The 19,712-nt window shown below is 37.3% G+C and overlaps 1 protein-coding gene across 4 annotated transcripts in view; it reads left to right on the plus strand.

Moving 5' to 3' along the window:
- Positions 1-19,712, plus strand: part of PPARG (peroxisome proliferator activated receptor gamma) — a 64,595-nt gene that overhangs the window by 30,693 nt on the left and 14,190 nt on the right. For all 4 annotated transcript variants that reach the window (XM_088134117.1, XM_025164999.2, XM_007425573.4 and 1 more), the window contains exons 2-5: positions 5,053-5,280; positions 7,539-7,708; positions 8,789-8,927; positions 16,600-16,799. In XM_088134117.1, coding sequence (XP_087990243.1) covers positions 5,061-5,280; positions 7,539-7,708; positions 8,789-8,927; positions 16,600-16,799 — 729 coding nt within the window. In that variant the 5' untranslated portion in view covers positions 5,053-5,060. The remainder of the gene's footprint in view (positions 1-5,052; positions 5,281-7,538; positions 7,709-8,788; positions 8,928-16,599; positions 16,800-19,712) is intronic.

Here is a 19,712-nt window from a genome sequence, read left to right on the forward strand (position 1 = left end):
ATCTTAGAGGGCACTATCATCTACCCATAATACTACACGAGTTTTTTTTTAAAGCTGCACATATCACAGATACAAAAAGATGTTTCTTATTCTTGTGTGGGATTCTCCTACATAACATGAACACTTCTGTAACATAAACTCCAACAACATTTTCCTCTTCTAGTCACAGTTAGTAGATTTTATTTCTGAAAAAAATTGATAAATGTCTCCATAACGCCTTTCATACAGACTAGAGAGTATTACAGACAAAATAAACCAGACGAACTGAAAAGATAGGAATACAGTTTCTTCAGTACAGCGTTGTTTTTAAAGAAAGATTATTTCTTCAATCTGAAATACTTTGGAAATGTAAACTGAAACAGCTTATTCAGAAGATATCAGGGAAAATTCTCTTACCAATTTCCCCAAAACGTGTCAAAGAGGGCATGGTGTTCCAATAATGCTTACTTCCATCATAGATAATTCTTAGTTTTCACACTGTGATCTGAGGAAACATTAAGCCTAAAATTCTAGGTGCACTTACTTTAAACAGTAGTCCTTTTTGAACTGATCAAGCGTTAGAGGATCTGCAAGGTTGACTCCATACAGTCAGTTCTCCCTGTGATGCAAAACTATAGGCAAATAACTATTTAACCCTATCTTCCTCTGTGTGAAAAAGAGCAGCAGAGGCTTTGGCATGTCCTTCTACAATCATCTGCCTGCCTCTTGGGTTGTACCAAGACCAGTTCTGATGCAGCTGCCTAGATTGGAAGAGAGGGGGATCACAGGTAAAGGGTTCTTTCTCTGTCTGGATTCAGACTTTGTGCAAAGCCATGGTTTGTTTTTGAATCAGGCAGAGTGGGCTGGTTCACCCAATCCTAAGCCATAAAACATGGTTAATAAATCACAACAGATGACCTCATCGATCCTGTCAAACCAAACCCGAGCAAGACGAGTTGTAGCTTAGCACCATGCCTGAATCCAGCCACTGTGATGCAGCTTGGGAGATAGTGGCTGGGGGGATAGTTTAAAAAGTGCCTGAGTAAATTATTGCTCTTGGGATCAGCTGGGTAATGGGCTCTCCAGTTGCCTGTCTCTAATATATGATAACTGAAGGAATACTAAATAAATAAATAAATATTAAATAAATAAATATTAAATAAATAAATAAATATTAAATAAATAAATATTAAATAAATAAATATTAAATAAATAAATAGGTTTTTTTTAATGGATGGCAAAGCCCACTGTATATTAAATAAATTCTTGGCACAAGAGCAAATCTCATTAATATTTGGCTTAGCTTTATTAACATAGTAGCAAGGTTTATAGTCTCAATACAATTGCAGCAGTTGGTAAATTCATATATAAATTCATGCATATTGATTGATTGTGTTCTTCCTTTCTGGGATAAGCAACATTATATAGACCACAGATGAGTAAGAAATCATAAGCCAAAGGAATTATAGGCATGAGATGAGAAAAAGAAACATACCTAAAACTGGTTTATATCAGTTTGTAGGCTTTCCATTTTTCAACATTCTCACAGCATTTATGACTTCCTTTTCATCTATTTTCAGCAGTTTCTTTTTCTCTTTAGGCTACGTTGCTTGCAACTGTCGTCTTCTCTGTCTTAACCTCATTTTTTGCAATAGTTATGCTCTAATATGCAGTCCTTTATCCAGAGCCTCTTTCACTGCAACAGTTCCATTGAGCATCCTTATTTGTACTGGTCTTTCATATAGCTCCACACACTTCTGTACCACAGTGTAAAATCATTCTTTTCACTCTGCTCACTCTGTTCCAGTTTCTACATCTTCTTTCCTTATGTCCATATTATGTTGGGAGGTTAATCGTTTTTTTATTTGTTTGTTTTTTGCGCCTAAGGTGGGACTAGAACTCCCAGTCTCCCGGTTGCCTAACCTGGTGCCTTAACCACTAATACAGGATATGTACATTCTCTTCCTACTCTTCTACTTTTATTCTTGTTCCTTTCACTTCTTTCCTCTTCTTATATGTCCATTTTTTTCTTTCATCATAATCAGTCAAATGAATCACGCTTTTAAAAATATATTCATTCCACTGCCATGTGTACATATGAATAGACTTATCCTTAAACTATATATTTGAAACAGGCCTTTTTCTAAACAGATACTTACCAACAATCACCATTCTTATTCATTCTTGGATTCTCTGAATGACCCAGTCACTTTTTCTGAATGATCTTTCCTTATTCTCACATATCCACCTAGCAGTTTTCTGCCTGGGTTGCCTTCATTCAAAATAATGCATTTTTTTCCTTAGAACTCATCTCTGGTTCTTTCATTATCACCATTCAGTGAGTGTCACATACAGTTATCGCCAAACTACGGATTTCTACATTTATTTGCATACATAGCAACCTAGATGACACCAGTACATACTTTCTGACATACATTTTAGCTGTTCCATTCATAATTAAGCCTCCCCCCTCAGTTTCCTGAGTTTCCTGGAGAGTTAGTTCCACACCACAAGCACTGAATACCTTCATTCAGATCATTCATTAATTCATGCTCTTTGCCATTTATGGATATTACATTCAAAGTCACAATCCTCCATATACCATAACTGCCACCAGATGAGCTTTGACATTAACGTTAACTTTTGCCTGTCATGTCTTTGGTCATCTGAGCTTTCTTATAACGCTTTTCAGTAAGATAAAGGAAGTGTAGACTAGGCTGCCATTTTTGGTCATAGCCGTGCCACATGCAGCATTCCCTGCAAACTGAAGAGACCACACCAGTCACTTTTAGCACCCCTGGCTTTTATATAAATTCAGTTGTTTGTAATGACTTTCTGCAAAACTTGCTCTTTTCATGCATCCTGATAGTGAAGGAATATCAGACTCAAAACCATAGATTATTGATCATGTATGGTGGCTCCTTACAGAGACGGCTCTGTGGTCATTAGGAGTCTTTACCTTTGATGCATGGCTTCCCAGGAGCAGTAAAAATGAATGTAGATTTGGTGTGTTGCAAAAATGACAGGGTGACCCTAACCCTCTTCCCCTGCCTTCTTCTATTCACAAATTAAAGCTGACACCATACTGAGGCTTTTGCTTAAACTGGGAGTTGGCAATCCATGGTCCATTGACCATCTGGAGCCCTCAAATCCCTTTTTTGCGGAGCCCTGGGAAATTGCACTGCAGAACACTGACAGCCCAAAGACACAATAGCACAATTTCCCAGTTTCTAGGGATCCTTGGTTAAATCACTGGATCTGAGATACCATTTTGGTGAAGTATGATGTATGTACTGTAGGTGGCATATTTATATCCCCCCTTTCCTCAGGAGCTCCAGGAAGCATACTTAATACTCCCTCTTCCCATTTTTCCCCACCACAACCCTGTGAGTAAAAGTAGGTTGGGCTAGGGAGAGTGACTGAGAGAGAGCTGAGATGTCCCTCAGCTTTTCAGACTTTTTTTCCCCATGTTTATGATATATGCATCAACAGTAGTTTTAATATTTTTCTTCAACTGAAAGTATTGAAATCACTTTTTAGAAAAGGATTTTTCTACCCTGCTGAGAAAGTTGTTTGCTCAGAAGAAAGTACTGATGGAGCTGGGGGGAGGGGGGATTTCCAAAGAAGCATGCTAAGGATTGCAAGCTTTAAGGCATGTCCAGACTCACCCAGGTCACAGGGTACATCTGCTGCCAGAGTTGGGACACCCAGGGCCAATGAGATGTTTGCATATGTCACCGAGGAAGTTAAACGTTGACACAAGCCTCTCCTCCTGAGTCTAATGATATTACAGTTGATAGAGCATTGCTGCTATTTTAAAAACCATTTTTGGGCAGGAAGGCAGGGTAGTACTAGCTGGTTCAAAGTAAACAGAGCCAAACAAGTTTTTATTACATAAAGGTGTAAAGTCCATGCATGCTAGAATTCCAAGTTCAAATGAAATATCAAGGCAAACACAGTCGGCTTTCTATGTTTGTATGTAGGCGTGTGTGTGTGTGTGTAGTTCTAATCTTGATATAATGATATGATATGATATATGATATGATATGATGATCATATATCATATCATATCTTTGGTGTTCTAATTAAGCAGTTGCCTACTTTAAAGCTGGTATTATATATGGCCAAAAAGTATGTGTTTACTTGTGGCCTTGGAAAGGCATTGCTTTCCTGCTTCTGTCTCTCCTGTTTTCAAATTGGTATATGGAGTGTGTATTCTTACTTTTCAGGATTATTAATAAGATCTAGTCTGATCCTACTTCAAATATGAGTATTTTACAGTTCCAGACTTGGGGACCAGACGTTGGATTTTCTCCTTTCTAGTCTACTCTACAGCCCTGGGATTTCTTTGTGGTTTGTCCAACTAATAACCGGATCCAGTTCCCCATGGCTGTCTTGGCACAACTACCTATCACCATCTTATCACACTTTTTTCTACTTGATCTTTTATTGGGGATCTCAGGCAAAGATCAAGGGGACCATATTTTGTAGAGTGACAGCAGCAATAATGCTTTTGTAGGAGAATGAATTTAAGTGACATTCAAAAAGGTTTCTGAACATACAGAAAGTATACACCCTCAATCAGCAATCAGCCATAATTGTACCTCATTTTAGGGGATGGTTTTCTAGCTCAGAAAGTGTGACTTTCAAAAAGGCAACTAAGTAATATCCACATTGAATGTAACCTACAGGAAGTTCTCCCGCACAATTCCCACTAAAATTAATTTTACCATACTAGTGGTGGTAAACTTCTTGGTACATTATGCCTCTTGTTTTGCTGATTATTTATTCCCTCCCTAGATTTATTTAATCCCCTTCCCCCAGTGAAAAAATATAACATACCACTCCATAAATAAAAAAGAACTTCACTAAAAATCAAAAGATTTGCAAACATTGATATAGGTATCCGTTGCTTTAAAAAATCTTTAAAGAAGATTTTTGTGTCAATCCAAAGTTTTTGAAGGTTTGTGGCTCTGTTCATCATTTTTCAGGATGTAAATTTAATTGTAGTGATGGAACTTTATTTTGTAAATACTGAATCTCACTCTTTTTCCTCTTTCTTTTTAATTTCAGGCTTTACAATGGTTGATACCGAAATGCCGTTTTGGCCCATAAGCTTTGGTATTAGCCCAGTCGATCTTTCTACAATGGATGAACACTCCCATGCATTTGACATAAAGCCCTTCACCACCGTTGATTTTTCCAGCCTTTCTTCTCCACATTATGAGGACCTTCCTCTTGCAAGAACTGACCAGATAGCCCTTGACTACAAATATGATGTGAAATTTCAAGATTGTCAAAGTATGTAAGCTTTTTATGGCTTGATTGTTTTAGTCCTTGGAGGAGCATTCCAGATTTTTTATTTTCAGCTTTAGTTGAAATCAAACACTATCGCTTATAAATTAACTAGTGAACAGCTTTAGACCAGGGGTTTTCAGACTTTTTCAGGTTGTGAAACCTGTAGGTTAAAAAAAAAATTCCCAGGACCCCTGATCAGGAGGCAAAGCTCAAATGATAGAAAATTGGCTGCATTCAAGTGAACTTCTTTTTTCCTTAAGCCTGTCACAAAATCCCATCAAGTGAACACAGTTTGAAAAACCTTGCTTTATACAATCTGGGATACAGAGGAGTATGTATTCTTCCATGATAGAAGACCATTGATTGATTGATTGATTGATTGATTGATTGATTGATTGATTGGGGGTTGATAATTTACACCATATTGTAAATTCGTGTTGTGGTGTTGTTTGCCATGGCATATCAGCAAACTGAATTTAAGGCCTGTAGGACCTGCCAAAAAAACATTTTAGCAATCAATATATATCCTAAGTTATGTCTTCTAAATGAAAAATCAAAGTTATTGACTTAAAAGACTTGTACTCTTGATTCTCTAACTTTGATTTTTGTATTTGCACCCCATCCACACTCCTTTGGGATTGGAGTGGGACGTGAAAATCAAAGTTAGAGAATCAAGAGTACAAGTCTTTTAAGTCAATACGTAAGGGAGCCACTGTTCCTTAATCAATTGGGGCTGAAGCCTCCTGAAACAGCAACTCATTTAGTTGTTTTGGGAAAGGCTAACAAGGTAGGGGCCATGGGCAAATGTTCATGGAGCTGCCACAAAGCCTGTCACCCACATATCTCTAATGGAGGGAGTGCTGTCCTCAGCAGGCCTTCTCTAAATGCCTGCACTGGGTGGACAGATTCAATTCTGGCAAGTCAGAAGATGAAATCTAGAAGATCTGACATTATCTGCTTAGAATTCACAGGAAAATAATTTAGTACCGCCTGCTGAAAGATACTCTAAGAAGCAGCATTAGATTTATAATTCTTTTTTTTACCTTTTATGGTTTACCATACAACAAATACTTTTTGTTCTTGGAATTAATGTGCACCAAAGCAAAGATTGTGTAACAAATCTGTGTAATATATGAGGCAGTATTGGGGAACCAAGCAATCTGGTTTCTGCTTCACAGTTGTAGAACTGTAGGGTTTTTTCTCACTCAGAGCACAGCCTTTAAAGAAGGATATGACTGCTGCAACACAGTCTTCCTATTCTAAAGTATTACATGCATCAATCTCTAATATGAAGTCTGGAATTTGGAGGCATAATGGCTTGGAATTTAAATAGCACCCCAAACCAGCAGCTTAATGGCATCCTCCTTTTGAAAGCCCAGCTTCAGCCAACGCCACACTTGGTTTTATGAACTGTGGCATGTATGAGATGCTTAACTTGACACCAATATGTTTATCATGCTGGACGATTATTTCATAGCAATTTTTGTAGCAATCTGTACCAATTGTACAGATGTAATGATTCATTTTGAAAGACCCTATACATATGTTAAGTGTATAGAAATTCTAAAAGATACAGTTCCCATGTTGCAGTAAAGGGGGCTAGCCTGAGAAGTATCAGCAAGATATGTGGCAAATCTTAACTTGCGCATCCTTCCCCTGGACACCAGCTTTCTCAGTAGTTGCTTCACAGAAATTATTGTTTGTTTGTTTGTTTGTTTGTTTAATATGCTACCCATCTGCCCCAGTTTGCAAGCTGGACATACTGTACTATGTTTGCTATAGCTGAAACTGTGTTTTGAATTGGATTTCAAATTACATTTTAGAAACATAATATAATTTGTGGCAACCAATGTTTTACTTTGGTTTCTTCCACTAGAATGGCATACGATAAATCAAGAAGTATAAAATGGAAAATGGACTCAGAATGCATTTGAGGAAGAGAGAAAAGGAAGGCTGTTTGTGCTGGGGGATATAGGAGGGTGGGGAGGCCTAAAGCTCATTCATGAGAATCAGACCACAATCTGGTCAATGAATTGTTTAAGGTCTTTTGGGAGTTTATACCTGAGATAGCTATCAAGCAATGCTAGTTAATAATTCAGACTCCCAATCTTTGTCTCCAGTAATTAAGTATATCTAGCTTTTACATATTTTTTTAAAATTCTGAATTTTGAATCCATTCAGATTGATAATGCTAATTAAAGATAATTGGCAATAATCAGGGGGCTAGTTAATTCTTCTTTTGAAATCTTCCTCTTATTCAGATGCAATCAAAGTGGAACCTCCATCTCCACCATATTTCTCAGAAAAACTTCAGATGTACAGTAAACCTCATGAAGAAGCCTCTAGTTCTCTCATGGCTATTGAATGCAGAGTGTGTGGGGACAAAGCTTCTGGGTTTCATTATGGAGTGCATGCATGTGAAGGCTGCAAGGTAGGTAGTTATATCAATGCATGATTCTTTTTAAAAATATTGGTTTATCATTTAAAATCCTGTCAGCCCTCACCATCATATCAATAGTCAAAGATAACAATTCCAGTTCAGCAACTTCAGGAAGGCCACATACTTCTAGTTTATTTCTTTTCTAATAGACATGCTACTTCTCATTATTTTGTATTAATAGAGCATAAAACATCATCTGTTCTGAGTTAGTTTCAACTAGAAATTTTCTTATCTCTTTTAACTAACTGGCAAATGACAGTAAGGAACATACATTTCTAAAAGCCTACTTTATGAGCTAACTCTGTTTTTAAATCAAATCTTTAGAATTGTTGGAAGAAAGCAGCTATATTGGTAAATGTTCAGTTTTTATTTGCTTGCTATCTCAGACTAAATGAAGGGGCAGTTGAAAGCTGAAGTGTAATGTTCTAACAAGACAAATATATTTCAAACAGGAAGTAAGCCAAAATAAGAGAATGTTTCTCATGTACTCCAAGCCTGTGAGATAAATACAACTCTTTGGGATATGCCACTATAGACCCCCAAAGCATGTTCGGCCTTAACATTTTGTCGTGTCAACTTCCTTTCAATTTATAAAAAAGCCTCTTTTATTAAACAAACAAATCACTTTCCCACTAGCTAGAATTTAATACAATAATTTATTAAGTTAGTACTTAAAATAATATTTTTGCAGAATTATAAATAAGAAGATAGAAAATTATTCCATACATGTGCATGCACAAATTCTCTATTTAGTATACTTAACTCTTGTAGATGTTTTAACCAAGCTACAATGAACTTACCATAAAGTAAATTCCACTGGAATTAAGAAGAGTTCCTTTTAAGTTAATGCAATTTTTTTTAAAAAAAACACACACACCATATTGCTCTGTTCTGAATGAACACTGAGCAAACAGATTTCATAAAATCTTACAGATTGTGGTCAAATTCACATTAAATGAAAATATTTCTGGCCAAAAATAGATACATGGTTATCTTTCAAATTTAATCTGATATAGTGGGCAATTACTTATAGCTAATATATATATATTTTTTGTATTATTTTTATTGAAGGGTTTCTTTCGCAGAACAATCCGTTTAAAATTAATCTATGATCGATGTGATCTCAACTGTCGCATTCATAAAAAAAGTAGAAATAAATGTCAATATTGCCGATTCCAGAAGTGTCTTGCCGTTGGAATGTCGCATAATGGTGAGCATCTTAATTTCTGGTTAATTTACTGGTGGTGGAGTATCAGGGAAGTGGATTGCATCCATTGACTGTGAAGGCTTTCTCCAGTTCCGCAGTCATGAGGCTCTGTGCATTTTGAATGCATAGAGTTTATAACACGGATCAGCAGCTTTTTATATAGAATGTCCTATGACACCCTAGGCAACCTGCACGCATAACTGTTCTTTAACAGTTGCCTGAAAATTTATGAAATAAACCTCAAATGTTTTAGTAACCTCACTCCCATTATCTCACTCCCATTATCCCATGAAATGCTAAAAGAGTTAGACTAATGTTTTAAAAAATATTTTTTTAATATAATTTGGAGGATCCATGGATCCTAGTGCCTGCATATCCCATCTTGCCGACCCCAAATCCAATATGGTGTTCAAAAACATCAGTTGAATACCCCCCTGAAAATACTGGGAATGCATTGCAAGGTCCAGGCTTACATGCCATGGAGTTTGGCAAGTAGGCACAGCACCAATTAAATGCACATAGAAAGATGTTTAATAGGGTCAGAGGCAACTGATAAGGCTAGAAACCATGGTAATCCTTCCCAGTCATGCATAAATATTCTGTTAAAACCTCAAGCATAGGGCTCCAGTGTGTGAGCAAAGGCTCCTCTAGTCCTGACAGAGAAGTATATCCTTGGAGTGTTGGTTTACATAATAGCTCAAGCAGAATGATCTTGCAGGAATGAAGAAGCATGTTCACCCAGCAGAACAGCTGGAAGAGATCTGCAATTATCAGCAAGATGTTAGCTGGTATTTTGTTTGCTGTGTCTGTTGTACACAATAGTTATCTATCTTTGTACTCCCATTAACTACCGCTGTTAGTTTTCCCTAAATTATTTTCCATTCTCCTGTATCACACTATGCATCTTAGTATCCTAGCCATACTTTAGAAATAAATCACCTCCTTCTGGTATCAGTGCAATATGTGGAATATAACATTATCAAAAACATATGAAGAGATCATATAACCATTTGGTACAAAATAAAACTCCTAGACAATATTGCCCAATACTGTAATATATTTCTTGATTGTTAGGGTTAGGGTTATTTTCTCCTAGGTCAGCCCTGAGCGTGTATTTCTTCCTATTCTTTTGGAAAAATAAGGTCCACAATAAAATGTAAATATCCCATTGAAGCATAGGCTTTATCTAGGTTATTCCAAACATCTTCTTGGTCAATGTGTGGCTTGAAAAGCTTCAGGTTGCTTATTCTACTTCCCTGCCCCTTTTATTTCCTCTTCCATTGCTACATCTCATTATATGCGTTAGCCTTGGCCTATTTGGTTATTTGCATACCATTTTATTAATTGAGACTATATAATCACTGGCTTTTCTGCCTACATGTCTCAAGGCCCTTTTTGTTTCTGACTCATCTGTTGTTTTCCATCATATGCTAAGTATATCATTCAGCGTAATGACATTATCACTTCCAGCATCAGACTTCTCTTTCTTTACTTGATGGAACTTATTTCACTTCCATGTTAAGCCTGGGGCAATGTACTACATCCATTTTAACTAAGGTGACATGAAAAGGTTTGTCCCTCTATCTTTCACATGCATAATTATTAGTGAAGTGCCTAGCTTTTACCTGGCCAGTGAAAGAGTGCAGAAAACAATAGAAATGACTACGATTGTGCAGGGGAGATGGCAGCCCTGCCTGGGTGCCTTGGTTGCAGGAGGGAACGGTGAAATCCATAATGTCAGAAGACAGGCCAAGGCCAGAATTCTTGCCATTGGGAAACCACTACAACTCCAGAGGAAATGCAGCTAAGTTATCTTCACAGCATTTCTGCTTGAACTGGAGCTGAGTGAACAGCTATTTGGCTCAGCATCCCAATGCCCACTTAAGTTCTACAGTTTCATGGGGCTTATGGTTGGTCCCATTCTCAGTGGAAGAAAGTTACATTTTACCCAGTCTGAGGAAAGTCAGAACATCTGATAGCTTTATATTAATTGGTAGCATCGGAAAAGCCCTCTGGTGTCCCCTGATTTTCTAGGAGAGGAGAATTATGGATTGCTTACATGGCTCTAAGCTGAAACTACTTGTTATAACATGCTTTGGCAAGTAGTCCCAAAATTATGGGGTCCAGGTTTGAACCATCTCACGCATTTGGCCTTGTGAATCATGGAGAGTACTTTTCACAAAGGCTTTTATTTGCTACAACTAGAACACCTGCTGTCTTCTGAGAGTGTGATAGGATAGTACATTGCCTGTCCTAATAGTAAGTATTACAGATCAGAAAACATTCTGTAGTCTGCTATTGCTATTACTATTGCTATTGCTATTGCTACTGCTACTGCTACTGCTACTGCTACTGCTACTGCTACTGCTATTGCTATTTCTATTGCTATCTTTTGTGATGGAAGCCTTGACAATGTAGAGAGGTATTTCTCCTGCCAAGTGAGGTTAATGTTGTGTCATGTATCCTCATTGGCAGTGCAACAAAGCCAGATTTGATTTACTATAAAGCATTGTGATATTAGTACACTCATTAAATGATTCCAGTCAGTAGGGAGAGAAGAGAAAGTGATGTAAAAAAAAAAAAAGCATGGAGGAATAGCATCGCTGCAAATTGTCAGAAAAGACTGAACGGGTACATTTCCCTTTTTTTTTTTCCCAGATAACATTTTACGTTCCCCAAAGTCAGCTTTTATACTTGCAATTCTTAATGAGCAAAAATTCAGCAAAGAACTGTTTCTCCTTTGTTCTTGCTCATATTTCTGACATATTCAGTGGTCTATTTGCCAGAAAAAAATTCTTCCTCAGATATAAAATCTTGCCTAGTTCTTCTGGGCTGCATATCTCCCCTTACATTTCCTTAGAGGAGTACCCATTGACTTTTAAAAGAATGTATTTGAGTATAACACATAGTTTGGCCCTGACATGGTTTGAAAGGCTGAGCTTGATAGATTTAGGAGATGAATGTATTGTACAGGACAATTTAAAAGACCATTTAAGTTCATGCTATAAATTTATGAGAAAATACTTAACGTTATAATTCTTGAGAGAATGAATTCTAGTGAAGATTCTGTTCTCTCTCCTGGCAAAGCCAAGCAAAAACAGGAATAGAATGTCATAACAGAGTCTTATGTAATTCAAAAACTAAAGAATTACAAACATTACTGGGAAAATATCTTCTCTGTGGTTTTTATTTTCTCAGTATAAAATTTAGTTTCCTGACGCCAGAAGAAAATGTTAACTTGTTTTTTATTACCAACAAATAAATTGTTATGAGAAGTATTTTCTCAAATCTGATGTTATTTTAAAGGCAGAAATATTGCTGTGAAAATATTTTTGTAGAACCTCATATGGACACACACACTTCGTTAGTCAAGCCCATCCTGAACAGTATATATTATCTATTATGGTAGAATAGTGATAAACTGTATGGGATTTCTCAGGGCAGAGCTAAAAGACATGGGGCTCTAATATACAACTTTATCCAGTGACTTGAGCTTTTTGAGGTATCAGATTCCACACCATGAAAGATAAAAGTTCCATCCTCAATATTTTTGTGAATTAAGTTAGCGTAGCCTTGCTTAACCTTGTTTCCCTCAGATGGATTGGATTTCATTTCCAATTAATCTCCAACCAAGGTGGCTAAAGGCAGCTGAAGTGAAATTGAAGAAGACTACTATCAAACACTGTCAAACTTCCCTCCTCACAGTCTTGACTGGAAACAGTTAATTTAAGGAACAAGAATCTAAGAGCTCTAATTAATAGTACAGGTAATCCCTGGGTTAAGAACACCCAGTTTAAGGATGACCCATAGTTAAGAATGGAGCCTATTATAGCAAAATTCGAGTAAAATACACAATAGTTCAAGTTCATTACACAGTACAACTTGTACAGTATTATACAATAATACTGTTCCGGCTTACATACAAATTCGACTTAAGGACAGACCTTGGGAACAAAACTCATTCTTAAACTGGGGACTATCTGTATTTGTATTAGAATTTATTAGAAAGAAAGTTACAGCTATAATGCAGGAATTCAAGCAAGTACTCTGCTTTAGATAAGACACCTACAGTATATATAGGCAGTTAAGCAGCAAAACTCTTGTCTGTTTTCTCCTGCTTTGTTGATGTAGGAAAGAAAGGCTGTCTCTTTTGTGAGGATGGGACAGTTGGCATTTCCTGTGTTGATAACTCTCAACCCTTTTATCAATGGGAGAAGTAGTTCTCACAAACACATATATTTAGCAAAAGATAGTTATTAAAGCTTAAAGATCAGACTACCTCCCACTAAAACAGTTCAAGGCCCTTCTGAAATTTCATAAGATTGAGACTACTGTTTACTGACAAAAATATTTTTACACTCATTTTAGAGAAAGTGTAGACCATTTTCAATGACGTCATGGCCAATCTGCTCTTATTTATGCATGCATGCATACACACACAACAGCATCTGCTTAAGGGGATCGTACCTGTTTTGGGCCTTAACAAAATGGACTCCCCTTAAGCAAGGTGACAGGCTGAAATAGACTACAGTATGGGTGTGCAGGGATGGAAAAACAAATAACCTATGGCTGCCTTCCTCCATTGCTCCACCTTGTGTTCTCCTCAGATTGTTGGAGTTTTGGAAGAGACAAGGACACCCATAGATTAAAATACCTCTGTATTAGCCACTGAATAGATTGGGCTGACAGGAGGTTTGAGGAAGTTGTTCTACCCATTAGCGAATGGTGTGTTTCTTCCAGATATATATTTAGTTCAGGTGCTGTTAGTGTTTTATTTTGGATACGTAATTTTTTCAAATCTCATTTAGCAAGAATCCACCTGTAATATGAATCTAGGACTGTGGGTGAGTTCCAAACCTAGTATTGCATTAGACCACTAAACTCCTTAAACTGGCCCTACAGAACCACCTTGTTTTACACATTAAAAGGAAAAAACTAGAGTTTGGATTATTGCAAAGTTCCATCAGCTATTTTAGGCAATTCCTTTTCCAATTTATATACTTGCTGTCTACAAATGCAGAAGAAAATCACATGTTTTGGAGGTTCAGCTTTTGTTGACCTCCAGAATTTATGGCTTATAGCACTAAACTAGGAAATTCTCAGATTGTTAAAGGTACTGTGTGCTTTGCTGTGAGTTTATTGTAGGTAAATATGGCAGTGTAACATATTAAGGGCTATAAAGCTTGGCATCCATGGAAACATGCTGTACAAATGAAGATTATAAATAATACTGTCTCCCTCCATAGGAAGCAGAGAACTCCTTGATCTTGCAAAGAATAATCCATTTCATCCTAATTCATACATTACCAATATCTCTCAATTGGATAAATCACTTCCCCTCTACTACATGCATTTTTAAAAGTGGACAGTTTGGATCTGTTGCCCCAGCCCCTAAATACATGGACCAGATGTTGTCAGAATGATTTCATTACAAAATGTATGCATTTGTGGATTCTCTGCACAAAGGATCACCGTGGAAGCCCTGATTCATGCATTCTTTGAAGAACCTGTTGTTGTTAGATTTTTATCCTGCTTTTTTATATATAACTCAAGGCAGCAAAAATACCTAATTCTCCTCCCTCCTATTTTCCCCACAACAACCACCCTGTGAGATGAAGTGGCCTGAGAGAGAGTGACTGGCCCAAAGTCACCCAGCCGGCTTTCATGCCCAAGGGAGGTCTAGAACTCACTGTCTCCTGGTTTCTAGGCTAGCACCATAACCACTACACCAAACTGGCTTTCATGTTAGTATGTAATAATGTGTACTAAATTTGTTGTTGCCTTCCTCTTTAGGATTAATATCCTCTTTGCTCTTCCAGCACACTTTCCATCTTTATTCTTGAGCCTATCTACCATTTTCTCTTCTTTGTCATCTTCATTGTTTTCCCCATTGCATACATATAGATGCATACACTTGTATAACATTTGTTGTTTACTGAACTATTCTGATAAATAGGATGGTATAATTTATTGGGTTAGAACTAAGCATATACTTACCAGTGTCCGTTTTGAATGCCATTACTACTTCATTCCTTTGTATGGACTCATGCCTCAAATAGTATATCATGTAATCATCTGATTTAAAGTAGTTGATTCCGCTCCACTTAAGATCACTTATTCCTAAAACATCCAGTTTAGTATATATTTATTTGTGCTTTGACAATTTCAGCTTTCCTTTGTTCATGCTTCTCATGTTCCATGTTCCAATTCTAAGTGTCCTGTAAAATCTTTCAGTATTGGCATTATCAATGACTAGACTCTCTTGTTATTCCTCCTAAAATTATATTTTAATATTAATATTATTAAAACAAACATTTTTAATCCATTATCTATACATTGAAAATATTTTTCCACTGATTTTGGTATCTTTTGGGTCTATAATAGTTCAGCTAATGAATGAATGAATGAATGAATCATTCATGAAACTGAATCACTTTTATCTTTTTCACGATAGAATAATTTCAGTTCTTTACAGAAAAATTGATTACAGGGTATTATATAGAGACAGACAAACAGACATATGAACACAAAGACACAGATAATTTTTAATTGAGTCATAATGATTATATGTCAATACATTTATTTCTGGATATAATCTAGAAACGTTCCTTTGAAATCAGTGAAATTCTACCAGAGTAAATTATTTGTCCCTTCAAAGTATTTATGCCTTCAGCATAGAAAACAAAAATAACCCTATATGTAAAAGATAGGTTTTGGGTTTTTTACCCCATATTATCCAAAGCTCTGAACACACACAATACCTAAAGCAATTCCTCCAATAGAAGATTAGCTTATGTAGGTACTCGCTTTATTCATATGCAGAGTCTTTATACAATATGGGAAGTATTAGGATTTGTGGAAAATCATTTTTCTCAAAGACAAAAAAGGAGGTGATTTAATAATGATTTTTCACTAGTGATGGTAACACACAGCTGACCAAACACAGGTACTGCTTTTCCACAGAGAGGAAATATTATATTGCAGTTAGAATCCAAAACAAACATAAGTAAGCAATTGTTCATGATATCTATTGAAAAAAGTAGTAGACAGGGATGTTTCTAGGAAAGTAACTAAATTTATACTTTATACTTCTGCTCTCTATCAGTATGCTAGTTTTCTTTCTCCTCTGCTAATAGGTGAAGAAATCTGAAATGAGATAGGTTATTTTAATTCTGCTTTATAGCAGGATATATTGGAGACTATAATGGAGGGTGGGGTTCTGTCTCATAGCATAAAGCTATGTTGGAGTGACAGAAAACGATGCCTCTGATGTAACAATATTTTTTATTGTATTTATCTATTTATTTATCATATTTATATTACAGTTTGGGTCACGTAGGCCATGCCACTATAATGAGCTGGACATTGGTGGTCTGATTTCCATCAAAATGTCACCAAGTTCTCTTGAACTAGCCTTATGTTCGCAAATAAGCCAACCAAACAAGCAGTCTAGAGCCACCAAACTAGGATGCCCTCACTGCCTCTTCACTGTTGGTACATTTTATGAGCTGATTGTTGTTGTTGTTGTTCTTTTTCCATTCTTTTCAATGCCCTTTCCCCATAAAAGAAATCCATCCTGTAAAGTTGTAAAAGATGGTGGAGGAAAAAAAATGCAATTACAATAGAATGGAGATCAGTTGGGTGCAGTTTATTACTATTGCCCTTTTCCTTTCAGCTATTAGGTTTGGGCGAATGCCACAAGCTGAGAAGGAGAAACTCTTGGCAGAGATTTCAAGTGACATCGACCAGCTGAACCCTGAGTCTGCTGATCTGCGAGCCCTGGCCAAGCTGCTGTATGATTCATACATAAAGTCTTTCCCGCTGACCAAAGCCAAGGCAAGGGCAATCTTGACAGGAAAGACAACGGACCAATCAGTAAGTTCCATCTAGTTGCTGTTTTCTTCTTTGGGCAAAGGGTTTACCCTTCTAATGGAGCTGTATTTTTAAAAAAATGTATTTGGTACATAACATATTTCAAACCAAAGCCGAAACACAGGAAATGGTTTAGATAGAATAAGTAAACATTATTTGAAAAAAAATCTAATAAAATATTTGAATCCTGTACAAGTATGTGAAGGTCAGCACAACTTTTCTGGACTTGTCTTCCTTTACGGTCACCCCTTTTTCCGTAGGTTATCTCCTACATTATCCAATGGAGCTATCCCTGAAAGCAGCCTCTCTCAGCCACGTTGGGCTACAGTCCGATCCCTTTCTTGGCATTAGACTGGACATTTTCAGTTCCCTGCTATAAAGGGTAATTCAAGGACTTGTCACATCCTTTTGCTAGGATTTCTCAACTTGACAGCAAATGTGTGGATTTCAACTCCCAGAATACCCCAACCAGAATGCTGGTTGGGGAATTCTGGGAGTTGAAATCCACACATCTTAAAGTTGTCAAGGTTGAGAAACCCTGTGTCAGAAGAACAGCAAATTCACATCTTTGTTGTTTAAAAACTAACCCATCTAGTCCCAGTAATCTGTTTATTTTCAATTGTCAACAAATGTCTAGAATTCAGTACTTGTTTCCAGTATTTACTTTACTTCTTTAGACTCTACCTGTTTAACTATTAGTCTTAGTTTTTTTATTAGTTATATGCTCATGAAAATCCTTGTTTACATCCTTTATTGCCTGCTTGCATTAGATCTGAGCAAATTTATTTTTCTTTTTATTCTCATTTGAGTAAGATTCCCTTGATCAGAAAGAACCCTTGTACTTCCTTGATGCCATGTGATGACCTTGCAGGTGGCCTCTTGTACTTAATGGCATCTTTTCTGACTTGTGATATAGATACTAGTTCATCCTTCAGCCTCACCATTCAGATGGCCACCAGCTCTGCATGTTCCTGTCAACCATAGGCTGCATTTTCACAGCATCCCACAGGTGCCCTTCCCTCTCCTCCCTGAGCTGGTCAGTGGTGGAGGATAGGGGTTAGCAGGAAGGGGCAAGGATGCCTTAAACACCTAAGTGAAGGGGGAAGTTCCAGAAAGCAGAACAAGGCAGGAGTTCTTGCCAGTAAGGCACTGCCTGCTGTGCAGCTCCCAAGGAAGCACTGCCAAATTGTCTTTGGAGCATTTCCTCTGGAACAGGAGTTGAATTGATATTTAATTGGCTTGGCTTCTCAAGATCCCAAGAAGCTCCATAAAACTTATGGAGTTGGTGCTGACCTCCCATCAGCCCAGCCTCTGCACTGAAAGAAATCTTAGTCTGTTTTTCTGAAGAAGGAGAAGATGCAATTAACATACCCACAAAATACATAAATTGGTCTCTTCTTGTGTGCTACTCTGCAAAATGCACCTCTGAAATAAAAAATGGGGCACTCCTCACAAGATGTTCAGCATTTGGGTGTACATAACCAAATATATACTATCCTACTCTGTAAGACATGAAAATGTTCACACTGCCCACAACTGGTGATGAGAAAAGGATTGGACTGCTACTTCCAAATAGTTTTACTGGATCTCTGTGTGATTTATAGATATGCTGTCTTCAAACTTGGTGGACTGTATGTGTAGAGGTTGCCCCTGTTATTTGCAGAGGTCCCATTCCAGTCTAACAACCGTGGATAATGAAACCAGGGTTATTTGTTTATTCGTTAGCCTTACATGGCCACCCATCTTGTAAAACACAACTCTGGGTAGCTCACAAAAATAAGAAAAACAAACCATAAAACCAAGAAAACCAGGCACCTGACCCACCATCTCCAACCCTTCACTCCTTACAGTCCTTGGGCTCCAACCTTACTCTATCCCAGCACCTGGGGGGAAAGCCAGCCCTTTGCAGCTTTCTGGAAGGCTAAAAGGGTGGGGGCCTGCCAGATCCCAGGGGGAAGGGTATTCCACAGGGCAGGGACTGCCATGGAAAAGTCACACTTCCTTGGTACCACTAAATGGCAATACTTAAGGGATGGGAGCTGGAGCGTTTTTAAAAAAAAATAGACTTTACACATGGGCAAAAACCATCTGCCATTTTGCACATAAGTACAGTATACACATACATAAACACACACGCGCACACACACACTCCAAAAGCCCTCCTTCAAACAAAACCACTTACCCAAATCTGCTGATATGCAGTACCCTTTACTGAGATCTGGTCTGCAATTACCCACGGTGGCTATGTGAAACTATGGCTTATGGAACTGCTGATATGAAGAATGTATGAAATGGGAGGAACAAGGATGTAAGAGGGCCCTTCAAAAGTAGAACACAGTTTACTGATTGCCTTTCCATTTGTAATCCTGCATAAACAATAATCAGATATTTTTTATGGTTGCATACAAAATGTCATATTTTGATGTACATTAAATAACATTTTAAAATATGTGAGCTCAAGGTAAGCATTATAATAGGCAGCAATTCTCTGCTTATTCCCTGAAAAAAGAAAATCTGAGACTGGAAACTCTTCGAAACAGGGCTTTCCCACCACTAGTCTGATGTGCTGAGAATTACATCTAAACTGGTACTTTTGTGTGCACTCTTGTGATGTTGTTCACCTCTCCACGTTTAAATTCCTACTGTCAGGATAGAGTTACCAGGATAAAACTAGAAATGAAAACCCCATGTAAAATTCTTCTATCTTGGCCTTATATTTAAAGAGTACCAGAATCAGAATAGATGTGCTCATTCAGTAAATAATGTGTAAAACAATTTTATTATGTGTACTGTGATGGACTTTGGGCTCCCAAACATCAACATGTTTACTATGGACACAGTTTTCAACTATGTTCCTTCTCAGAATTGTGGGTAGGCACATCTTCATCATGTAAATGATTGGTAATGCTTGAATAG

The sequence above is a fragment of the Python bivittatus genome, unplaced genomic scaffold (genome assembly GCF_059951505.1).
Source record: "Python bivittatus isolate LINGU-HERP-01145 unplaced genomic scaffold, Pbiv_v1 ctg000080_np1212, whole genome shotgun sequence".
Classification (NCBI taxonomy): domain Eukaryota; kingdom Metazoa; phylum Chordata; class Lepidosauria; order Squamata; family Pythonidae; genus Python; species Python bivittatus.